The sequence below is a fragment of the Felis catus genome, chromosome E3 (assembly GCF_018350175.1).
Source record: "Felis catus isolate Fca126 chromosome E3, F.catus_Fca126_mat1.0, whole genome shotgun sequence".
Taxonomy (NCBI): Eukaryota; Metazoa; Chordata; class Mammalia; order Carnivora; family Felidae; genus Felis; species Felis catus.
In genome coordinates this window covers 37,289,596-37,309,651 of record NC_058383.1, presented here as the reverse complement: position 1 = coordinate 37,309,651, position 20,056 = coordinate 37,289,596, and the positions used below count along the sequence as shown (strand labels likewise).

The 20,056-nt window shown below is 48.8% G+C and overlaps 1 protein-coding gene across 2 annotated transcripts in view; it reads left to right on the top strand.

The window, feature by feature from the left end:
- MGRN1 (mahogunin ring finger 1) overlaps window positions 1-20,056 on the top strand; it is a 55,042-nt gene that overhangs the window by 13,543 nt on the left and 21,443 nt on the right. For both annotated transcript variants that reach the window (XM_045047898.1, XM_045047897.1), the window contains exons 2-5: window positions 9,678-9,796; window positions 11,427-11,515; window positions 12,096-12,242; window positions 14,225-14,342. In XM_045047898.1, the coding sequence (XP_044903833.1) occupies window positions 9,678-9,796; window positions 11,427-11,515; window positions 12,096-12,242; window positions 14,225-14,342 (473 nt within the window). The remainder of the gene's footprint in view (window positions 1-9,677; window positions 9,797-11,426; window positions 11,516-12,095; window positions 12,243-14,224; window positions 14,343-20,056) is intronic.

Sequence of the window (20,056 nt, the reverse complement as noted above, 5' to 3'; positions counted from 1 at the left end):
GGTGACACCAAGAGTTGATGAAGCCCTGGCGGTGATGGTGGTGGCTGTCCCCAGGTGATCCCGGGTGGCTGGAGCCCGCCCAGCTTCTTTCTGTTGTGAGGATCCCATAGGTTGGTGGGTTTGCTGCACATGCTTCTCAGGGGTCCAGACTTGGGACCTTAGACCCAGTGGGTATGTCCAAGTCTGTCTGCACTGCTGTGTCTACACCACAGTCTGGGTGACTTATAAACAACAGACACTTATTTCTCACAGTTCTGGAGGCTGGTAAGTCCAAGATCAAGGTGCAAGCACGTTCGGTGTCTGGTGAGAGCCTCTTCCTGGTTCATAGACAGTTGTCTACTCGCTGGGCTCACACGGCTGGGTTAGGGGATTCTGGAGGGCCTCTTGTAACGGTACTAATCCCATGCATCACAGCACCTCCTCATGACCTAGTCACTTCCCCAAAGCCCCAGCTCCCAGTACCATCACATTGGGGGTCAGATTTCAACATGTGAATTTGAGGGGGGTGGGAAGTAAACATTCGCTCTGTAGCAGGGTCCCAAACTCTGGTCTCTTGATGAAACTTGGGTTTTGTGAATGTGTAGCTAAGAAGGGTTAGAGTGGAGTGGGTGTTTTGGGGAGAATGTTAGGATCCCACTTTTTCTCACTCCACTCCTCACCCTGCCTGCTGGGGGGCCCTGACAGTTTTGGTGTGGAATGTTCCGGGCTTTGACCTTTACTCTGATCCCAGGGACAGTTTGAGTGTCCTGGTGCCTCGCTCCTTAGCAGGGTTATTAGTTCATTTAAGTAATTTAGAGTGTTGCCTTTTTGGGGTTGTAAATGGTGATCTTGGTACACCATGTGTATATACCACCAGTCATTTGAGAGTGACCAGACAAAACAGCCCCAGGAGCCCTGGGACAGCACCTTCCCACCTGCACCAGCCATCACTGAAACAGCCTCTAACGGGAGCCTCGTGGTTTTGATTTTCCTCATCTGTATTTACAGATGATGAACACATGTGTCCGTCCATGTGTAAAGGACAACAGAGCCGTGTGTGGGAATGCTGGGAGGCCTCCAGGGGAGGGGGTCTCCCTTGGTCGTAATTTTGTGGCTGGTCACCTGTTGGTTATCCAGGTCACCTGGCCACCTGTAAGTAGGGCAGAGTGTGAATCCCTCTGGCGCACAGGAGGTGAAGTGTCTGGGTTCCCCTGCGGCCGTGAGGTCCTCGAGCGTGTCAGTGCCCCGTAGCCAGGGCTTCTGGGCCCAAATCACCTCTAGCGGGCCTTCCACGTGGCCATAGGATTTTCAGCCCTTCTGATGGGGACGGTCTTCCCACGCGGCTCTTTCCTTGTGTGCGAACAGCCGCCCTTTGCAGCCTGCAGTGAGATCAGTGAGATGACCCCATTCACTGGCTGCTGTCCCTGTGTGTGTTGGGGGTGGACGTGGGGGTGGCCTCAGCATGGGGCTAAGTCACGGGGCTTTGAGGGGACCTCTCATATCGTCCTGCATGGAGAGGAGGGGCAGGATCTGTGTCCCCTCCGTGGGTTCCGTATCAGGGGGCATGGAGGAAAGAGCCCGGTGGCTGAGGTGGTGGTTTGTCTTCTTCATCTTCCTGTCTGTCTGCCTTTCCGTTTCTCCCCTTCATGGTGTTTTCTTGCTCTTTTCCCTCCGTCGTCTTTAGAGCTCGGCCTGCTCCTCTGGGTCCTAAACCGTGTCAACACACACACACACACACACACACACACACACACCACGCACGCCCAGACACACACACATGCACGGCACACTCCTGCAGCTGGGTACACCACACACCTGTATGCACGCGCAGACACGCACGAACACACACTCCTTCCCTGGTCCTCTGCGCACACATTCTTCCTTTAAAAGTTCCCTTTTAAAAAAAAAATTTTTTTTAATGTTTATTTATTTTTGAGACAGAGAGAGACAGAGCATGAACAGGGGAGGGTCAGAGAGGGAGACAGAATCTGAAGCAGGTTCCAGGCTCCGAGCTGTCAGCACAGAGCCCGACGTGGGGCTCGAACTCACGAGCTGTGAGATCATGACCTGAGCCGGAGTCGGAAGCTCAACCGACTGAGCCACCCAGGGGCCCCTAAAAGTTCCTTTTTAAAAACGTGAACTTTTGAAAAACCTAGCAAAACACAGAGAATAACACAGCGAACGCCCTTCCTTCAGAACCCATGCTTCCCATTCCTCACGTTGTATATATGTCTTTCCACAGCACCTCCCCTGAGGTTACAGTTTTTATAAATAGTAAACCTAAATACGCATCGAACATAAAATACATCAAAAAGGTGTCTCTTAGGTGAGTGGGCTCCTTTCGTCCCTGATTGCTTCCTGTGGTCACGGTTGAACATAACCCACGGCTAGAGTGAGACCAGGTCAGCACAAGCTCGGGTTCTGGTTTTCATTTGAAGTTGAGAACCCATGTCACGTAAATAAGTAGATGGGAATTAGCAGGGTTTTGATAAAGAATAGCATCTAATTCCAAGTTTTGTGCCCCCCCCAAAATCACGTTAAAGATTAATAGCAAAAAACTTACTGATGAACTCCTAGCTGACAACTCAGGTTCCCCCAATCCCTAAGAATAGCTTTATTGAGGTATAATTCACACACCCTTAAGTCTCCTAGTGGACAATTCATTGGTCTTTCCAGAACATGCTTCCAGTTTTGTGATACTACCACATCTTGTACCATGTCTTTTTTTTTTTTCAAGTTTATTTATTTATTTTGAGAGACAGAGAGAGGAAGTGGGGGAGGGGCAGAGAGAGGGAGAGAGAGAATCCCGAGCAGGCTTCACACTGTCAGCGCAGAGCCCGATGTGGGGCTGGAACTCAGGAACTTGAGCCGAAACCAAGAGTCAGTCGCTTAACCAACTGAGCCACCCAGGTGTCCCTCATATATTTATTTTATTATTTTTATTTTTATTTTTATTTATTTTTATTTTTTATTTTTTTTTTTAACGTTTATTTTTGGGACAGAGAGAGACAGAGCATGAACGGGCGAGGGGCAGAGAGAGAGGGAGACATAGACTCGGAAACAGGCTCCAGGCTCTGAGCCATCTGCTCAGAGCCCGACGCGGGGCTCGAACTCACGGACCGCGAGATCGTGACCTGGCTGAAGTTGGACGCTTAACCGACTGCGCCACCCAGGCACCCCCCTCATATATTTTTTTACGTAATTTTTCTTGGACTGTGTGCCTGGCTGGCTCAGAGCAGGAGGCTCTTGATCTCAGGGTGGTGAACTCAGACCCCACGTTGGGCATGGAGCCTTCTTTTAAAAAAAAAAAAAAATCTTAAATTTGTTTTTTCTTCTTTTAAAAGTAATGTTAATTATGTTAATTGGGGCATCTGGAGGCTCAGTTGGTAGGGTGTGAGACTCTTGATCCCAGGGTTGTAAATTCAAGCCCCACTTTGGATGTAGGGATTACTTACAAATAAAATATTAAAAAAAAAAGTAATGTTAATTGTAGAAAATGTAAACAATATAGGGAAAACCAAAAAAAAAAAAAATCGTCTGTTGCCTCTTCATCAGGAGGTTTTAGATTGTAGCATTTATGCCTCCAGTCACAAAAGCTTAAAACTGGACTAAGATGTTGGGGCCTCCTGTGCACAGTTCCATCGGGTCATGCACAGTGCTGTGGGGGAGAGTAAAGCAGAGAGGGAAAATGGGGGCAGTTTGGTCGGCAAGCAGGGTAGCGCGGGTGGGCCAAAGGCCAAGCAAGGTTAAAGCCCAGGTCCAGGGTCAGGTGCAGTGACAGGCTGCGTGCCAGGCCTTGGGTGCCTTGTTCCCTGCCCCTACAAGGCCGTTGTGGGGAAGATGTCAGAGAAATTACTGCTTGTGCTTTCTTCTAGGATTTTTATGGTTTCAGGTCTCACATTTATTAAAAAAGTCTGCACCTTAAAGTGCACTGATAGTTCCAGTACGTAGGACCCAGTGCAGATCCTAGGTGATTTTGGAAGGGTCCTTGTGCTGCCCCATGTCTCAGTCCTTTAGTTAAGAGCACTGCATGGTTCATGTTCCATGGAAAGACCTAACAGTAAGCAGAATGTCTGCACTTTTGCCCCTGCCGCGTCTAGTCCCAACTGCCGCCTTTTGTTCGTTTTATTTCTTCAGTTCCACATATGAATGAACTCATATGGTAGTTGTCTTTCTGTGACTCACTTATTTCCCTTAGCATAATACTTTCTAGACCCATCTGTGTCATTGCAAGTGGCAAGATTTCATTCTTTATTTTATGGCTGTGTAACATTCCTCTGGCTGTGTGTACACATATGTATACCACGTCTTCTTCTTTATCCTTTATCAGTCGATGGATGCTTAGGCTACTTCCATAATTTGGTCGTTGTAGATAATGCTGCAGTAAACATCAGGGTGCATGTATCCCTCTGAATTAGTGTTCTTCTATTCTTTGGGTAAAGATCCAGTAGTGAGATTACTGTATCGTAGGGTAGTTCTATTTTTAACTTTTTTTTCTTTTTAATTTTAGAGATCGCATGTGAGCAGGGGAAAGGGGCAGAGAAAATCTTAAGCAGGCTCCATTCTCAGTGCAGATCCTGACACGGGGCTTGATCCTATGGCCCTTGGGTCATTATCTGAGCTGAAATCAAGAGTCAGATGCTAAACCAACTGAGCCACCCAGGCTCCCCTCTGCTTTTAATTTTTTGAAGAATTTTCTTTTTTTTTTTTTTTTAATGTGTATTTATTTTTGAGAGAGAGCACAGGCAGAGGAAGGGCAGAGAGAGAAGGAGACACAGAACCTGACGTAGGCTCTAGGCTTCAGGCTCCGAGCTGTCAGCATGAACCTGACGCGGGGCTCGAATCCACGAACCGGGAGATCATGACCTGAGCTGAAGTCGGACACTTAACTGACTGAACCAACCAGGCGCCCTTGAAGAATTTTCATACTGTTTTCCAGGTGGCTACACCAGTTTGCATTCCCACCAACAGTGCACTGAGGGTTCCTGTTTCTCCACATCCTTGCCAACACCTGTTGTTTCTTGTGTTGTTGATTTTAGCCATTCTGATGGGTATGAGGTGATATCTCATTGTAGTTTTGATTTGCATGTCCCTGATGGTGGGTGATGTTGTGCCTCTTTTCATGTGTCTGTCAGCCATCTGTATGTTTTCTCTAGAGAAATATCTGTTCGTGTCTTCTATTTTTAATTGGATTATTTGGTTTTGTTTGGTGTTGAGTTGTATAAGTTGTTTTTATATTCTGGATACTAACCCCTTATCAGATATGTCATTTACAAATTCTTTCATTCAGTAGGTTGTTGTTTAGCTTTGATCGTAATTTCCTTTGCTGTATGGAAGCTTTTTATTTTGGTGTAGTCCCAATAGTTTATTTTTGCTTTTGTTCCCTTGCCTCAGGAGACGGATCTAAAAAACTGTTGCTACAGCCGATATCAGAGAAATTACTGCTTGTGCTTTCTTCTAGGATTTTTATGGTTTCAGGTCTCACATTTATTAAAATTTTCTTTAATGTTTATTTATTTTTGAGAGAGAGAGAGAGAGAGGCAGAGTGCAAGTGGGGGAGGGGCATAGAGAGACAGGGAGACCCAGAAACTGAAGCAGGCTCCAGGCTCCGAGCTGTCAGCACAGAGCCCGACGTGGGGCTCGAACTCACGAGCTGTGAGATCATGACCTGAGCCAAAGTCGGACACCCAACTGACTGGGCCACCGAGATGCCACTCAGGTCTCACCACATTAGAAACTTAATCCAGGGGCGCCTGGGTGGCGCAGTCGGTTGGGCGTCCGGCTTCAGCCAGGTCACGATCTCGCGGTCTGTGAGTTCGAGCCCCGCGTCAGGCTCTGGGCTGATGGCTCAGAGCCTGGAGCCTGTTTCCGATTCTGTGTCTCCCTCTCTCTCTGCCCCTCCCCCGTTCATGCTCTGTCTCTCTCTGTCCCAAAAATAAATAAACGTTGAAAAAAAATTAAAAAAAAAAAAAAAAAAGAAACTTAATCCAGTTTATTTTTGTGTCTAGTGTAAGAAAGTGGTCCAGTTTCATTCTTTTGCATGTCACTGTCCAGTTTTCCCAGAGCCATTTGTTGAAGAGACTGTCCCTTTGCCATGACATATTCTTGCCTCTTTTGCTAAAGATTAGTTGACCATATAATTGTGGATTTGTTTTTGGGCCTTGTGTTACGTTCCATTCTACGTTGTCTATTCTGTGCCCGTACCAGACGTTTTGATCATGACAGCTTTGTCATGTATCTTCAGATCTGGAATTGTGATGCTTTCAGCTTTGTTTCTCTTTTTCAAGATTGTTCTGGCTATTTGGGGTCTCTAGATGGTTCCGTACCAATTTTAGGATTCTTTGTTCTAGTTGTGTGAAAAATGCCATTGGTATTTGATAGGGATTGCGTTAAATCTGTAGATTGCTTTGAGTCGTATGGACATTTTAACAATATTTGTTCTTCTAATCCATGAGCATGGAATGTTTTCCCTTTTGTTTATGTCATCTTCAGTTTCTTTCATTAGTATTGTACAGTTTTCAGAGTACAGGTCTTTCACCTCCTTGGTTAAATTTATTCCTAGGTATTTTATTATTTTGGTGTACTTGTAAGTGGGATTGTTTTCTCAATTTCCCTTTCTGTTGCTTCATTATTAGCGTATAGAAAGCAGTGATTGATTTTGTATCCTGTAGCCTTCCTGAATTCATTTATGAGTTCTAGTAGCTGTTTTGGTGGAGTCTTTAGGGTTTTTAGATATAGTATCATGTCATCTGCAAATAGAGTTTTACTTCTTCCTTAATGATTTGGCTGCCTTTTGTTCCCTTCTCTTGTCTGATTGCTTGGGTAGGACTTCCAGTACTATCCTGAGTAAAAATGGTGAGAGTGGACATCTTGCCTTGTTCCTGATCTTAGGGGAAAGCTCTCAGTTTTTTCCCATTGAGGATGATGTTGGTTGTGGGTTTTTCATAGATGGCCTTTATTATGTTGATGTTTGTTCTTTCTAAACCTACCTTATTGAGGGTTTTCATCATGAATGGATGTTGTACTTTGTCACATGTTGTATCTGCATCTTTTCAAATGATCTTACGGTTTTTATCCTTTCTTTTTTTGATGTGATGTATCACATGGATTGACTTGTGAATATTGAACCACCTTTACATCCTGGGAATAAATTCCACTTGATTGTGGTGAATGATTATTTTAATGTATTGTTGGAGTCTTTTAATTTTTTTGTAATGTTTATTTATTTTTGAAGGAGAGAGAGAGACAGAATGTGAGTAGGGGAGGGACAGAGAGAGAGGAAGACACAGAATCCGAAGGAGGCTCCAGGTTCTGAGCTGTCAGCACAGAGCCTGACAATGTATTGTTGGATTCTGTTTGCTAATATTTTTGGAAGATTTTTGCATCCATGTTCATTGGGAATATTGGCCTGTAGTTCTCTTTTTTGTAGTGTCTTTATCTGGTTTTGATATCAGGGCAATGCTGGCCCCATAGAATGAATTTGGAAGCTTTCCTTCTATTTTTTGTAGTAGTTTGAGAAGAATAAGTATTAACTGTTTTTTAAATGTTTGTTAGAATTCCTCTGTGAAGCCATCTGGTCCTGGACTTTTGTTGGGAGTTTTTTGATTACTGATTCAATTTCATTTCTGGTAATTGGTCTGTTCAAATTTTCTGTTTCTTCCTGATTCAGTTTTGGGAGATTGTATGTTTCTAGGAGTTTATCCATTTCTTCCATGTTGTCCAGTTTGTTGGCATGTAATTGTTTATAATATTCTCTTATAATCCTTCATGTTTCTTTGGTACTGGTTGTTGCTTCTCCTCTTTCATTTCTGATTAATTTGAGTCCTCTCTCTCTATCTCTCTCTCTCTTTTGGATGAGTCTTGCTAAAGATTTCTCAATTTTGTTGATCATTTCAAAGAACTGGTGCCTTGGTTTCATTGATTTGTTCTACTTTTTTTTTTTTTTTTTTTTTTTAGTTTCTATTTTCTTTGTTTCTGCTCTGACATTTATTATTTCCTTGCTTCTGCTGGCTTGGGGTTTTGTTCTTCTTTTCCTTGCTCCTTTAGGTGTAACATTAGGTTGCTTATTCGAGATTTTTCTTGCTTCATGAGGTAGGACTATGTTGCTACAGACTTCCCTCTTAGAACTGCTTTTGCTGCATAGATTTCGGATCATTGTGTTTTCACTTTCATTTGTCTACATGTATTTTTAAGGTTCTTCTTTGATTTATTGGTTGACCCATTCATTGTTTAGTATCATGTTGTTTAACCTCCATGTATTTGTGGTCTTTCCAGATTTTTTCTTGTTGACTTCTAGTGTCATAGTGTTGTGGTCAGAAAAGATATGTGGAATGACTTTGATCTTTCTGAATTTGTTGAGACTTGTTTTGTGGCCTAACGTGATCTAATCTGGAGAATGTTCCATGTGCACTTGAAAAGAATGTGTATTCTGCTGTTTTAGGATGGAATGTTCTGAATATATCTGTGAGATTCATCTGGTCCAGTGTGTCATTCAGAGCCACTGTTTCCTTGTTGATTTTCTGTTTGGATGATCTATCCATTGATGTAGGTGGGTTATTAATGTTCTCTACAATTATTGTATTACTGTCCATTACTTCCTTTATATTTGTAATTAACTTGTGTATTTGGTTGCCAGATATTTACTTCTTGTTAGTTTGTCCCCTTTCTGGTTATATAGTGCCCTTCTTTGTCTCTCGTTACACTCTTTGTTTTAAAGTCTATCTTGTCCCATGTAAGTATTGCTGCCCCAGATTGCTTTTCACACCATTAGCATGATGAATGCTCATCCATCCCCTCACTTTCCATTTGCAGGTGTCTTTAGGTCTGAAATGAGTCTCTTATAGGCAGCATACAGATTGGCCTTGTTTTCTTACCCATTCTGTCACCCTTTGACTTTTGATTGGAGTGTTCAGTCTATTTATATTCAAAGTAATTGTTGATAAGTATGTATGTATTACCATTTTTGTTACTTGTTCTGTGATTGTTTTTGTAGTTGTTTTTCTCCATTCCTCTCCTCTCCTGCACTTTTCTCTCATGGTTAGTTGGCTTTCTTTATGATATACTTGGGTTCCTTCCTCTTTATTTTTTTCATGTCTTTACAGGTTTTCGATTTGTGGTTACCATTCGGTTTGTATGTCACCTCTTCTGCATATAGCAGTCTGTATGAAGTTGCTGGTCGCTTAAGTTTGAACCCATTCTTTAGCCCTCTCCTCCCCATGTTTTAGGTAAATGGTGTCATACTTTATAGCCTTTTATTTTGTGAGTCCCTTGACTGAGTTCTATAGGTACACTTATTTTTACTGCTTTTGTGCTTCAGTGTGACCTCCTCTTGATTACATCTGTAAAGACCCTATTTCCAACTAAGGTCACATGCACAGGTGTAGGTGTGGAACTGAGACATATCCTTGAGGAGCACACAACTCCCACTGCCACAGAAGGAAAGGTTAATGGAGCAGAAGACCTGATATGCCCCAGAGCAGGGAGGAGAGGTCTGGGAGCACAAAGGGTGTTGGGGTGCAGACGTTGAATGGGCCGGGTTGAAGGGCTGAGGCTGGGGCTAGAGCCGAGTGGTAAGGACAGCCTGCGAGGCTTCTCTCCAAATGGAGCTGTTCTCAGGGCTGAGCCTGTTAACCATCACCGGCTTCCCCTGGGTTGTGTCGAGCCTTATAATCTACAATTGTGTTTCCTTTTCTAACCAGGAAACTACTTTGCCTCTCACTTTTTCATGGGAGGTGAGAAATTCGACACCCCTCACCCTGAAGGTTACCTCTTTGGAGAGAACATGGATCTGAATTTCCTGGGCAATCGCCCGGTCCAGGTGGGTCACAGTGGGGTAGGCACGTGGGCAGTGGCAGCGAGGTCCTCCCCTCCGCTATCCATAGCTAGCTTTGAGGATAAGCAGGCACTGAGTCACCTCACATGGGCAGAGCTACTGGCTGGATGTGTGTATGTCTGTGCAGGGGTCATGTCCTGGCACTGTCCCCTTAGAGGTTGGATGGCTGCAGATAGCTCACTGGGGGACAGGGTAGCCACTGCTGAGCCCAATGCAGCCAGGCTATGGGGCTTATGGATAGTTATGGATTTGATCCCAGGCCTCTTGGATGACTTTCTTTAAAAAAGAAAAAACAGAAGCCACACTCTGTAGAACAGTGGGTGAGAGTTGTGACCCAAAAGAGACATGCACATGGCCAGTGAGCATTTTTACAAATGCACTTTCGTTAGTCATCAGGGAAGCACACGTTTACATGCTGCTGTCCATTTGTCCAACACACATTTGGTACCTGCTGGGTGCCTAGGACTCCTCCAGGGGCTGGGGATGGAGGACATATCCTACCCTCTTCCCTCCTGGGGTGCAGGCAGTGAAGAAAAGATTCATGAATGGAGACAAAAGAGACCGAGAGGGACTAGTGAGGGCCTCTGGGGAGGGGGTGCTGACCAGGGATTGGGTCTTGTACTTTAAAATGGTGGGCCTCAGTGTGGGTGAGGAGCCAGGCAGGAGACCCTCTCTTTCAGGAGATGCTGGACTCCATTTCCCAAGGCTGCTGAGTCCTGGGGTATCCCTGGTCCTGGCAGGGGATGAGGTGTCCACTGGCCCGGGAGTCTTTAGGCTGTTTTAGCAGTGGAACAGCTGTTGACATGAAATCTTGATCCTTTAGTGTGTGGGAGGTGAGGAGCTTTGGCCTTGAGTGCTGCCCTCCCCGACCCATGGGACCACTGGGGCTTCCAGGTTGTGCTGAGTCCCCTGCCCTCCTGAGTCTGTGAGAGCAAGAGTAGCAACCTCACCTTCCGTCTTCGAAGCCTCAGCTCGCAGGCAGGGCCTGGCTCTTACAGACCTCCTGTAAATCTCTTATTGTTTAAACTTTTCTTTTGAGGCCATCGTAGACTCCCCTGCAGTGGCGGGAAGGGGTTCCAGTCCTCTGTGCCTCCCTCCCTCGGCTTCCACAAGGACAGAATCTTCCAGAGCTGTGCTGCACTGTCATGGGCAGGAGCTGATGCCGCTGCAGCACATTTCCCAGAGATCTCCCATTTTCTAGTGCTTCCCTGTGTGTGTGTGTGTGCGTGTTTGCGTGCGAGTCCCTTCCAGAGTCTTTCCTGAGCATCATCCTTACCTTGCAGGCCCACTTTATTCAGGACAGCAGTGGGCACCAGGTCCCGCCTCTGGGAACATGGCCTCAGAGCCCCAGGGTCCCTCGGGCCGGGTTATGCTTACTGAGAGTCCCCCTGGAATTGGAGGACCATGGCTGGATCTATGTGGCCAGAATCCTTAAGGGTTCTGGTCCCTGTTGTTTGTCCCTTGTGGCGGCTGCTGGGCCTGAGGTTTCCTTCTGTACGAATGAGCGCAAGGGCTGGGGTGTACAGAGTCGTGCCTGTGCTCCGATTATCCCTGTTTTCTATCCCTGTCACATCCTGGGGATCACCGGGCATGGCTTTGGGTTTCTCCCTTCTAGTTTCCTTACGTCACCCCCGCCCCCCATGAGCCTGTGAAGACACTGAGGAGCCTGGTGAACATCCGGAAAGACTCTCTCCGACTGGTGAGGTGAGCCTTCGCCCTGCCTCATGCTGTGGTCACAGATGCCTGCGAGGGGAGGCAGCAGCTAGTGGCCCCAGTCCCTGCTCCCTCAGCTGTGGAGCCAGAAGGTCACGGACAGTTCTCGAGTCCAGAGGGGCTCCTAGGGTGTGAGTACAGAGGGCTCTGCTCATGGGACTCCAGTCTTCAAACCGGCCGTGCCCCCAGGGATGTCGGTCCGCGTCCGCAAATGCTTTCACTCGGGGGATTGGGTGCCCCTGGCCTGTGGGGGCAGAGACCAGGGATGCTGCTGAGCACCCCACAGTGCACGGGACGGCCCCACGACCGACAGCGATCCGGCCTCGCACGTCAGCAGGCTGAGAACCACGTTAAACCTGGAAGACGTCTGGGGCTGTGTCTAAACCCAGAGGACCCCTCTCTTTCTGTGGGCGGAACACAAGGGAGGGAGGGCTCTGCAGTGTCCGGCCTTATTGCCCAAACAGGGAGTGGGCCTCCACGCGTCTGGCAGCCGCCTCTGAGGGGCCCCGTGGGGGGCGCACCTGCTGTGCTGGGTGGAGGCCGCCACCTCTGTCCCTCTGCTCCCCGGCAGGTACAAAGATGGTGCCGACAGCCCCTCCGAGGACAGCGAGAAGCCGCGCGTCCTCTACAGCCTGGAGTTCACCTTTGATGCCGACGCCCGCGTGGCCATCACCATCTACTGCCAGGCGGTGGAGGAGTTCCTGAACGGGACGGCTGTGTGAGTGTCTGCGGCCTGGGTGGCGGCCGGCCCGGCAGCTGGGCTTCTGTTGTCCGTGCTGTGCGTTTGAGATTTTGGAGGTTTTCTTTGCAATAAGGGTCTCGCTGGCCCCAAAAGTTCGAAATCTGTAACTTCAGCGTGACCATAGACTCAGACAGACGGGCAGAAACGTACCCGCTTGTGTCCTGTTGGAGAAAAACACCTGAAGGCCAGACTGGCTCTGGTGCTGGAGCTTAGGCGTCAAGGGTTGGGACTGCTGGTACCTCAGTTTCCTCAGCTGGGGGTGGGGGTGGCTGGAGCCACCCCCTCGTGGTCGGTATAAGGACCTTGGTGCTGCTGTTGGAGAAAACCCGTAGCTGGGGTTTGTGGGGAGCACTCCCTGCAGGGAGTGAACGCTTTGTCCGTCGGGTCACTGGGCTCGGGGCTCCCTCTCTCGCACCCTCCCTTGCAGCAACAAGAGGACAAGGTGCGCAGCTCGGCTTTGGTCTGTGTCATATTTGGACCTGGAAGACGTGCCCCCAGAAGGATAGTGGATGCGTGAGGAAACAGCTTAGCCGTCCCTGGAGCTTTTGTCCTGATCCCCCGGGGGGCTCCACCACTGGGGACAGAAGACAGAAATGCTGCTCTGTCCCCTCTCTTCCCTTCCTGAGACCTGGTGGGAGTGGCTGGGAGCCTGCTTCCCTTCTCAGTTTGCTGGAGTTGAGTGGGGTGAACATAGAAGTCAACGGAACAAAGACCGTCTCTAGGACCCAGAAGGCTGTGCCCAAGCACCTTTATCCGAGCCTGGAAATTCTGTTTCCATTTGAGCTGCAGTGTGCGTGACCCTCCTGCTCCTTCCCTGGTCTCCTCCCTGCTTCTTGACAAGTGAGAAAAGGGGGCAGATCTGAGGTCCCAGAGAAAATCCCAGGTCTGCTTGGGAGCAGAGTCCTAGCCTGTGGCTTTATCACAGGCTCAGGGCTGGGATGTCACAGGGAAGAAAGGCCCTGTGGCCTCCAGGGGGTGGAGGGGCCCCCTCTCTTTGTGCATACAAGAGCAGCCCCGCCCGCCACCAGTCTGTCGGGCTCTCCAGAGTGTCTTTTGTCCAAGAGGCTGAGGGAAGCCCCAAGAGTGGCTGCTGTGGGGCGGGTGGAGGAAGCAGGTCAGCGCCGTGTGTTGGATTCCTGAATGGGGAGAAGCCCGAGTTGGTCAGAATTAAAAATGCATGTACCCTTTCTGGGAACGTACCTTGGGAACGTGCTCGTATACGTGGCTAAGATGTATGTAGAGAGGGTCCTGGAAGCACCGTTGGGAATAGCGAGATACTGGAGTCTGGTCTTCACCAGCGGGTCGCCTGGTCGGATCAGAGTTAGTGACCGCACAGTGGAGCACATGCAATGTTTGCAGAACCCCGCACCCCTGCGTGTGGCGGTTAGGGGACAGCGCTGGGGGCCATCAGTAGTGAGGGAGCCGGTGTAGGCGGGCCGCCGTGTGAATACTCAAGAACAGACACCGTGCACGCGGGCGTGAACATGCCCTGCTCTTCTGGGAGTGCTTAGTGGGTTGTGGCTGGGACAGAGAAGCCCATGGCAGGGAGCGAGCGTGAGGGTGGGCTGTGGGGACACGGCATGCCGGGCACATGTTTGTACCATGTTTGTTCACTAAAGTAAACGCACCTCAAAAGCCAAATGGAAAAGCGCAGCCAGATCTGGAAAGGCAGTTGTGGGGCAGGTGTGGGCCCCAGAGGACTTGTAAGCAGGTGAGTTACCAGGCAGGGCTGGAGGCAAATAGACCGAGGGCCCTGCCTCGCCGGGGGAGGGTGAGGACTCGCAGGTGAAGAAGGGGGTCCTCACGTCTGATTTCTGCTCGGTCCCCACAGACCAGTGGCTGCCAGCCCCTACCTCACAGGTCCTGGGCTGGCAGGGGACTGAGACTGAGAACCGGGCACAGCAGACCATTTGCTTTGGGCACAGTCTCAGCGGCCTTTCTCTTGGCTGCCCCTTCAGGTACAGCCCCAGGAGCCCTGCCCTGCAGTCCGAGACCGTCCACTACAAGAGAGGGGTGAGCCAGCAGTTTTCCCTGCCCTCCTTCAAGATCGACTTCTCCGAGTGGAAGGATGATGAGGTAACCTGGCCCCCGTCACCAGCCCTCTCCTGAGCACCGTCCGATCGCCACAGGCCTGTCTGTTCACATTCCTCGAGGGGCTGATAAGCCTCAGGAGTGTATGTGTGCTCAGTCAGGCGTGCGCTGGACCAGAGAGCGGGGTGTGATTTGAGTGTTGGCTAGACTGGATGATTGAGGACGGACAGAGCGCCAGCAGTTAGAGGCTCCAGTTAGCGGCTTGGGTGGTGCCTTGTCGGGGCTGTGGGACTGCAGTCTGGCAGGGTCCCTTCCACCTTCTGGTTCTCGGCTGGGGCTGGCAGTTTATATCACATGAAGGATGGCAACGGGAGCTTTGTCTATAACAGCAAAATTTGGACATAACCTGTCTGTCCTTGACGAAGGGATTGCTTATTCACTGATGTTACGGGAACCATATGATCGTATGGGCACCGTGGTCCGTTTCCGTAACGGGATGCCGTGCAGCCCCAGCAGGTGGAAGGGATCTGTGTGTACCGTACACACCGGTGCCGAAAGCCCCTCCTGGGTCTGGAGAAGAGTCTGTTGCAGACAGAGGTGCAGTATAATTTCACGCACGCGACAAGAGAGATGCACAAAGCCATTTCCGCAGGTGTCCGTATGTGTGTATAAAGCTCGAGGACAAACTGGAGAAGATGCCCATGAACTACATGGTGGTTATTTCTGCGCAGGGTCTTGATATAAGGCAAAGAGTCCTGCGTTACACACGCACGAGCCCATTCTGTACGTGAACAGTGTGAGTGCCAGCAGTATATATGTGTCTGAGTTGTTTGAACAGATCTTTTTTTTTTTTTTAATTTTTTTTTTTTCAACGTTTATTTATTTTTGGGACAGAGAGAGACAGAGCATGAACGGGGGAGGGGCAGAGAGAGAGGGAGACACAGAATCGGAAACAGGCTCCAGGCTCTGAGCCATCAGCCCAAAGCCTGACGCGGGGCTCGAACTCACGGGCCGCGAGATCGTGACCTGGCTGAAGTCGGACGCTTAACCGACTGCGCCACCCAGGCGCCCCTGAACAGGTCTTTTAAGGTAGAATTTGCATACCATAAAACTCACCCCTTTTAAGTGTATAATCCAGCGATTTTTAGTAAATTCATGAATTATGCCATGGTCACCACAGTCCAGTTCTAGAATGTTTCCGTCCTCCCAGTAGGGTCCCTCATGCCCATTCTTAGTTAATCCTAGTTTGTAGTCCCAGCCCCTGGTAAGTCCTCATGTACTTTCTGGATGTTTTATATAAATGGAATCATATGATAGGTGGCCTTTTGTATCAGGCTGCTCTCACTTGGCTGAATTCTCTAGTTTTTTAAAGAAGGTTGTCCTGTATTACTGAAGTACATTATGGGGAAGGAGTGGAGGCAGCGCGGCGTGGGATGGTGCAGGAGCTGGGCAGGTGGGTTCTGGGTCATGAGCTGTGTCAGAAGGTGAAGGCCACACCGTGGTGTTTGCTCTCGTTCGTCAGGGCGCTTTGGTGGCCAGCAGCAGAAGCTGCCTCTACTGCTCATGTGAGGAAGTCTTCTGAAAGAAGGATGGGGCTTTTGGAGCCCCAGGAAGAGCTGGACAGCCAGGCCTTGGGACAGCCCCGCCCCCGGCCTCGTTCCAGCACATGGCTCCATCTCAGTGTCCACACACTGCTGGCTGGGATACCCAGCGGCTGCACGCAGTCCTGCCCGCCCTCCTGTGAATGCGGGAGAGCTGCGCCTTAAAGAGAGGGGGGCCGAGAGGGCAGCAAGGGGCTATTCAGACACGTGGGTGCCCTCACCCTGCGGTCGTTGTGGGGAGGACCGGGTTGAGCCCGCATCTGTTTGGTGACCTCTGTGTGTAGTGCGTCCCTTGGTATTTTGGCCGCAGAACAGGTCCTTGTGCGTTTGTAGGTGTGCTGAGTCAGCCAGCACTTCGGGTGCTAGCCCCCAGTGAGGCCAGTTGTCCTGGGGGCACACCTGGCTCGTAAACCAGTCTGAAGCGCCACACACGGGCACCCCCTTTCCTCCCTTAGAGCTTCAGGAGGCCCACATCCCAGGTCATCAGCATGTGGCAACGTGGCCATGGCTGGGGTGGTGTAGGCGCCACGTGGAGTGGTGGTGGCCACTCCGGGCCTGTCCAGTGTGGAGTCACCCCAGGACCTTTCCTTGCCTTTGCCTTCTCTGGTGATCACCGCAGCTAGTGTGTTTTTGAAATCAACTCACTTCGTTTGTGTATTTTTTTTTTTTTTTTTTTTTTGGCAATAGAATACACAGAACAAAGTTTACCATTATGACATTTAGTACAGTCCTGTATGCGTACCTCTGTGCAGTCCCAGGACATTTTCATCACCCCAGCGGGAAACTCTGCACCCATTAAGCGGTGATTTCCATTCTCCCCTCTATTACGTGTATTTATATTTTTTCTTCAAAAAATTTTGTGTAATGTTTATTTATTTTTGAGAGGGAGAGAGAGACAGAGTGCCAGCAGGGGAAGGGCAGAGAGAAAGGGAGGCACAGAATCCGAAGCATGCTCCAGGCAGTCAGCGCAGAGCCAGATGCAGGACTTGAACCACCACATTCTGTGAGATCAGACGCTCAACTGACTGAGCCACCCTGGTGCCCCTCTTCTTCTTCTTCTTTTTTTTTTTAAACGTTTATTTATTCTTGAGAGGGAGAAAGAGACGGAGTATGAGCAGGGGAGGGGCAGAGAGAGAGAGAGAGAGGGAGACACAGAATCCGAAGCAGGCTCCAGGCTCCAAGTTGTCAGCACAGAGCCCAATGCGGGGCCCGAACCCACAAACCTCGAGATCATGACCCAAGCTAAAGTCAGACACTCAACTGACTGAGCCACCCTTGTGCCCCTACATGTGTTTTTAAAAGGAAACTGTAGGGGCGCCTGGGTGGCGCAGTCGGTTAAGCGTCCGACTTCAGCCAGGTCACGATCTCGCGGTCCGTGAGTTCGAGCCCCGCGTCGGGCTCTGGGCTGATGGCTCAGAGCCTGGAGCCTGTTTCCAATTCTGTGTCTCCCTCTCTCTCTGCCCCTTGCCCATTCATGCTCTGTCTCTCTCTGTCCCAAAAATAAATAAATGTTGAAAAAAAAATTTAAAAAAATAAAAAAATAAAAGGAAACTGTATCAGTTATTACCATAGTTGGGAAACTGCTTAAACTTGCCATAGGTAGAAGGTTCTGGAAGTTAAGCTGTATGGAGAGCCAGCTGTTATGATGTCCTGTCACTGTGTCATTGACTGCCGAAGGTGCTGAAGCGGACATTGGCAGGTGTTAGAAGCCTGACAGATACTCGGGCACCAAACCCAGATTTTTCCTCAACCAGGGCTTCTCAGTCTCAGTGCTGTTGAGCCCTGGGGCCCAGATCATTCTCTGTGTTGAGGGCTGTCCTAGGCACTGTGGGATGTTGATCCTTGGCCTCCACCCGCCAGGTGCCAGGAGCCCCCCCTAGTGGTGATAGCCAGGGATGGGATGTCCCAGACACGGCTAACTGCCCTCTCGCCATCCTCCTTTCTAGCCATTTTCCTGGATTTGCCTATTTAAAGATTACAACAGTAATGTATGCTTATTGTAAAATGTGCAAATTATACAGAATTTGTAAGGCAAAACGCGCTCCAGTTGAATCTTCTCCAGAGGCAACCACTTCTGACCATTTAGGGGGTGTATTCCAGACTTTTCTCTCATGTGCATTTGTTTGGCGTAAAGATGCCGTCATGCATAGAAATATTATTCTGTAGCTTGTTTTTTCCCCCCACAATCATTGAAAGTCATTTTCTGATACATCATTACACATAATGAGTTATCTAAATTCAAAAACCTATGTTTTCCCTTTGAAGTACATACTCCTTGAAGGCAAAGCTCTTATCTGAGCATGAATGCAGTGAACAGTGTGTGTGGATACATTTCCAGAGGATAAGTACTCTTGTCTCCACTGCGTTGTTGCCTGCTGGCTTTACCTTTCTGCTTTAATTCCCAGAGCCACTTCCTCTGGTCTTCTCCTTTCTATGTATGTGTGTATGTATGTATGTATTTAAATTTACATCCATGTTAGCATATAGTGCAACAATGATTTCAGGAGTAGATTCCTTAGTGCCCCTTCCCCATTTAGCCCATCCCCCCTCCCACAGCCCCTCCAGTAACCCTCTGTATGTTCTCCAAATTTAAGAGTCTTCTGTTCTGTCCCCCTCCCTGTTTTTATATTATTTTTGCTTCCCTTCCCTATGTTCATCTGTTGTGCATCTTAAAGTCCTCATATGATGTCTCTTGTTTTTTTAAACAGCTTATTGAGGTCTAATTTTCACCCCTTTAAAGTGTACAGTTTGGTGATATTTACCGTAGAGATAGTCCCCGACTTCGGATGGTTCAACCTAAGAGTTTTCGACTTTACGATGGTACAGAAGCAACGCACATTGGATAGAAACTGCACTTCGAAGTCTGTATTTTCCCCTTTCCCTGGGCTAGCAATGTGTACTACGGTCCTCACTGAGGACTCCAGGCGGCAGGAGTCATGGCTTCTGGTCAGCCACATGGTCACGAGCGTAAATGACCACAAACCGGTGGCCATTCTGTTTTCCTCCTTCACTACAGTGTTCAGTACATCATGTGAGATACTCAGCACTAAATTATGAGATCGGCTTTGTGTTAGGTGGTTTTACCCGCTGTAGGCTGATGTTTTTGAGCGTGTTCAAGTTCTGCGAGGTGTATTATTAAGTGCGTTTTTGACTTCTCATACTTTGAACTTCTGAGGGGTTTCTCGAGATGTGACCCCACCGTAGAAGGTCTGTATTCATAGAGTTGTGCAGCCATCACCACCATGTAACCCCAGTCCACTTCTGTCACCCCCAGAAGAAACGCTCTGCCTGTCCGCATTCCTTGCCCAGCCTCCCCCTCAGCCCCTGGCAACCACTCATCTACTTCCATCACTGTGGATGTGCTTGTTCTGGAAGTTTCAAATAAACAGTCATACACTGTGCGACCTTTTGTGACTGGCTTCTGTCACTGAGCGCGTGTCTCACGCAGGTGGTAGCAGTTGTCAACACGTCATTCCTTTCCACGGCTCACGATACTCCGCTGTGTGGTTGGACCATGCCCGGTTCATCTGTTCACCGGCTGACGGCTGCTTAAGTTGTCTCCACCTTTGGGTTCTTAGGAGTAATGCCATTCTGAACGTCACTATACAAATTTTGGTGTGGATGTGTGTTTTTATTTCTCTTGGTTATGGTTTGCTTTTTAATTTTATTTTTTAAGGCTAGTTTTCATAGTAGTTTCAGGTTCACAGCACAGTTGAGAAGAAGGCATAGAGATTTCCCATAGAGCCCCAACCCCACATAAGCATAACTTGTTTTACTGCATTGTAGTGTGGGCGTCTTTTGAGATGTCCTAGTGGCTGGAATGGCTTCTTTGCTGGTTTTCAGGCTCCCTGTACCCTGAGGCTGCCGTGAGCCTGTGGCCTGGCTGGGTCCTGTCCTGAACACGTTCTTCACCGCCCCGCGTGCAGCTGGTGTGCACGTGGCTTCCTGTAGTCCTGCGTTCCTGGGAATCCATGGCCTGTGTCTCTGTGAGGCCTTTCCAGGCCACCGTCCTCCTCAGCTCCTGCTGCCTGAACATGCTGAGCTTTGCATGGCTGGTGTTCGTGGCATGTTTTGTTGACCACCATGGTCACTGGGCATAGCTTATCCCTCTTTTACAGACAGGGAAACTGAGGCTTGGGTGGTGGAGCCAGACTCCAT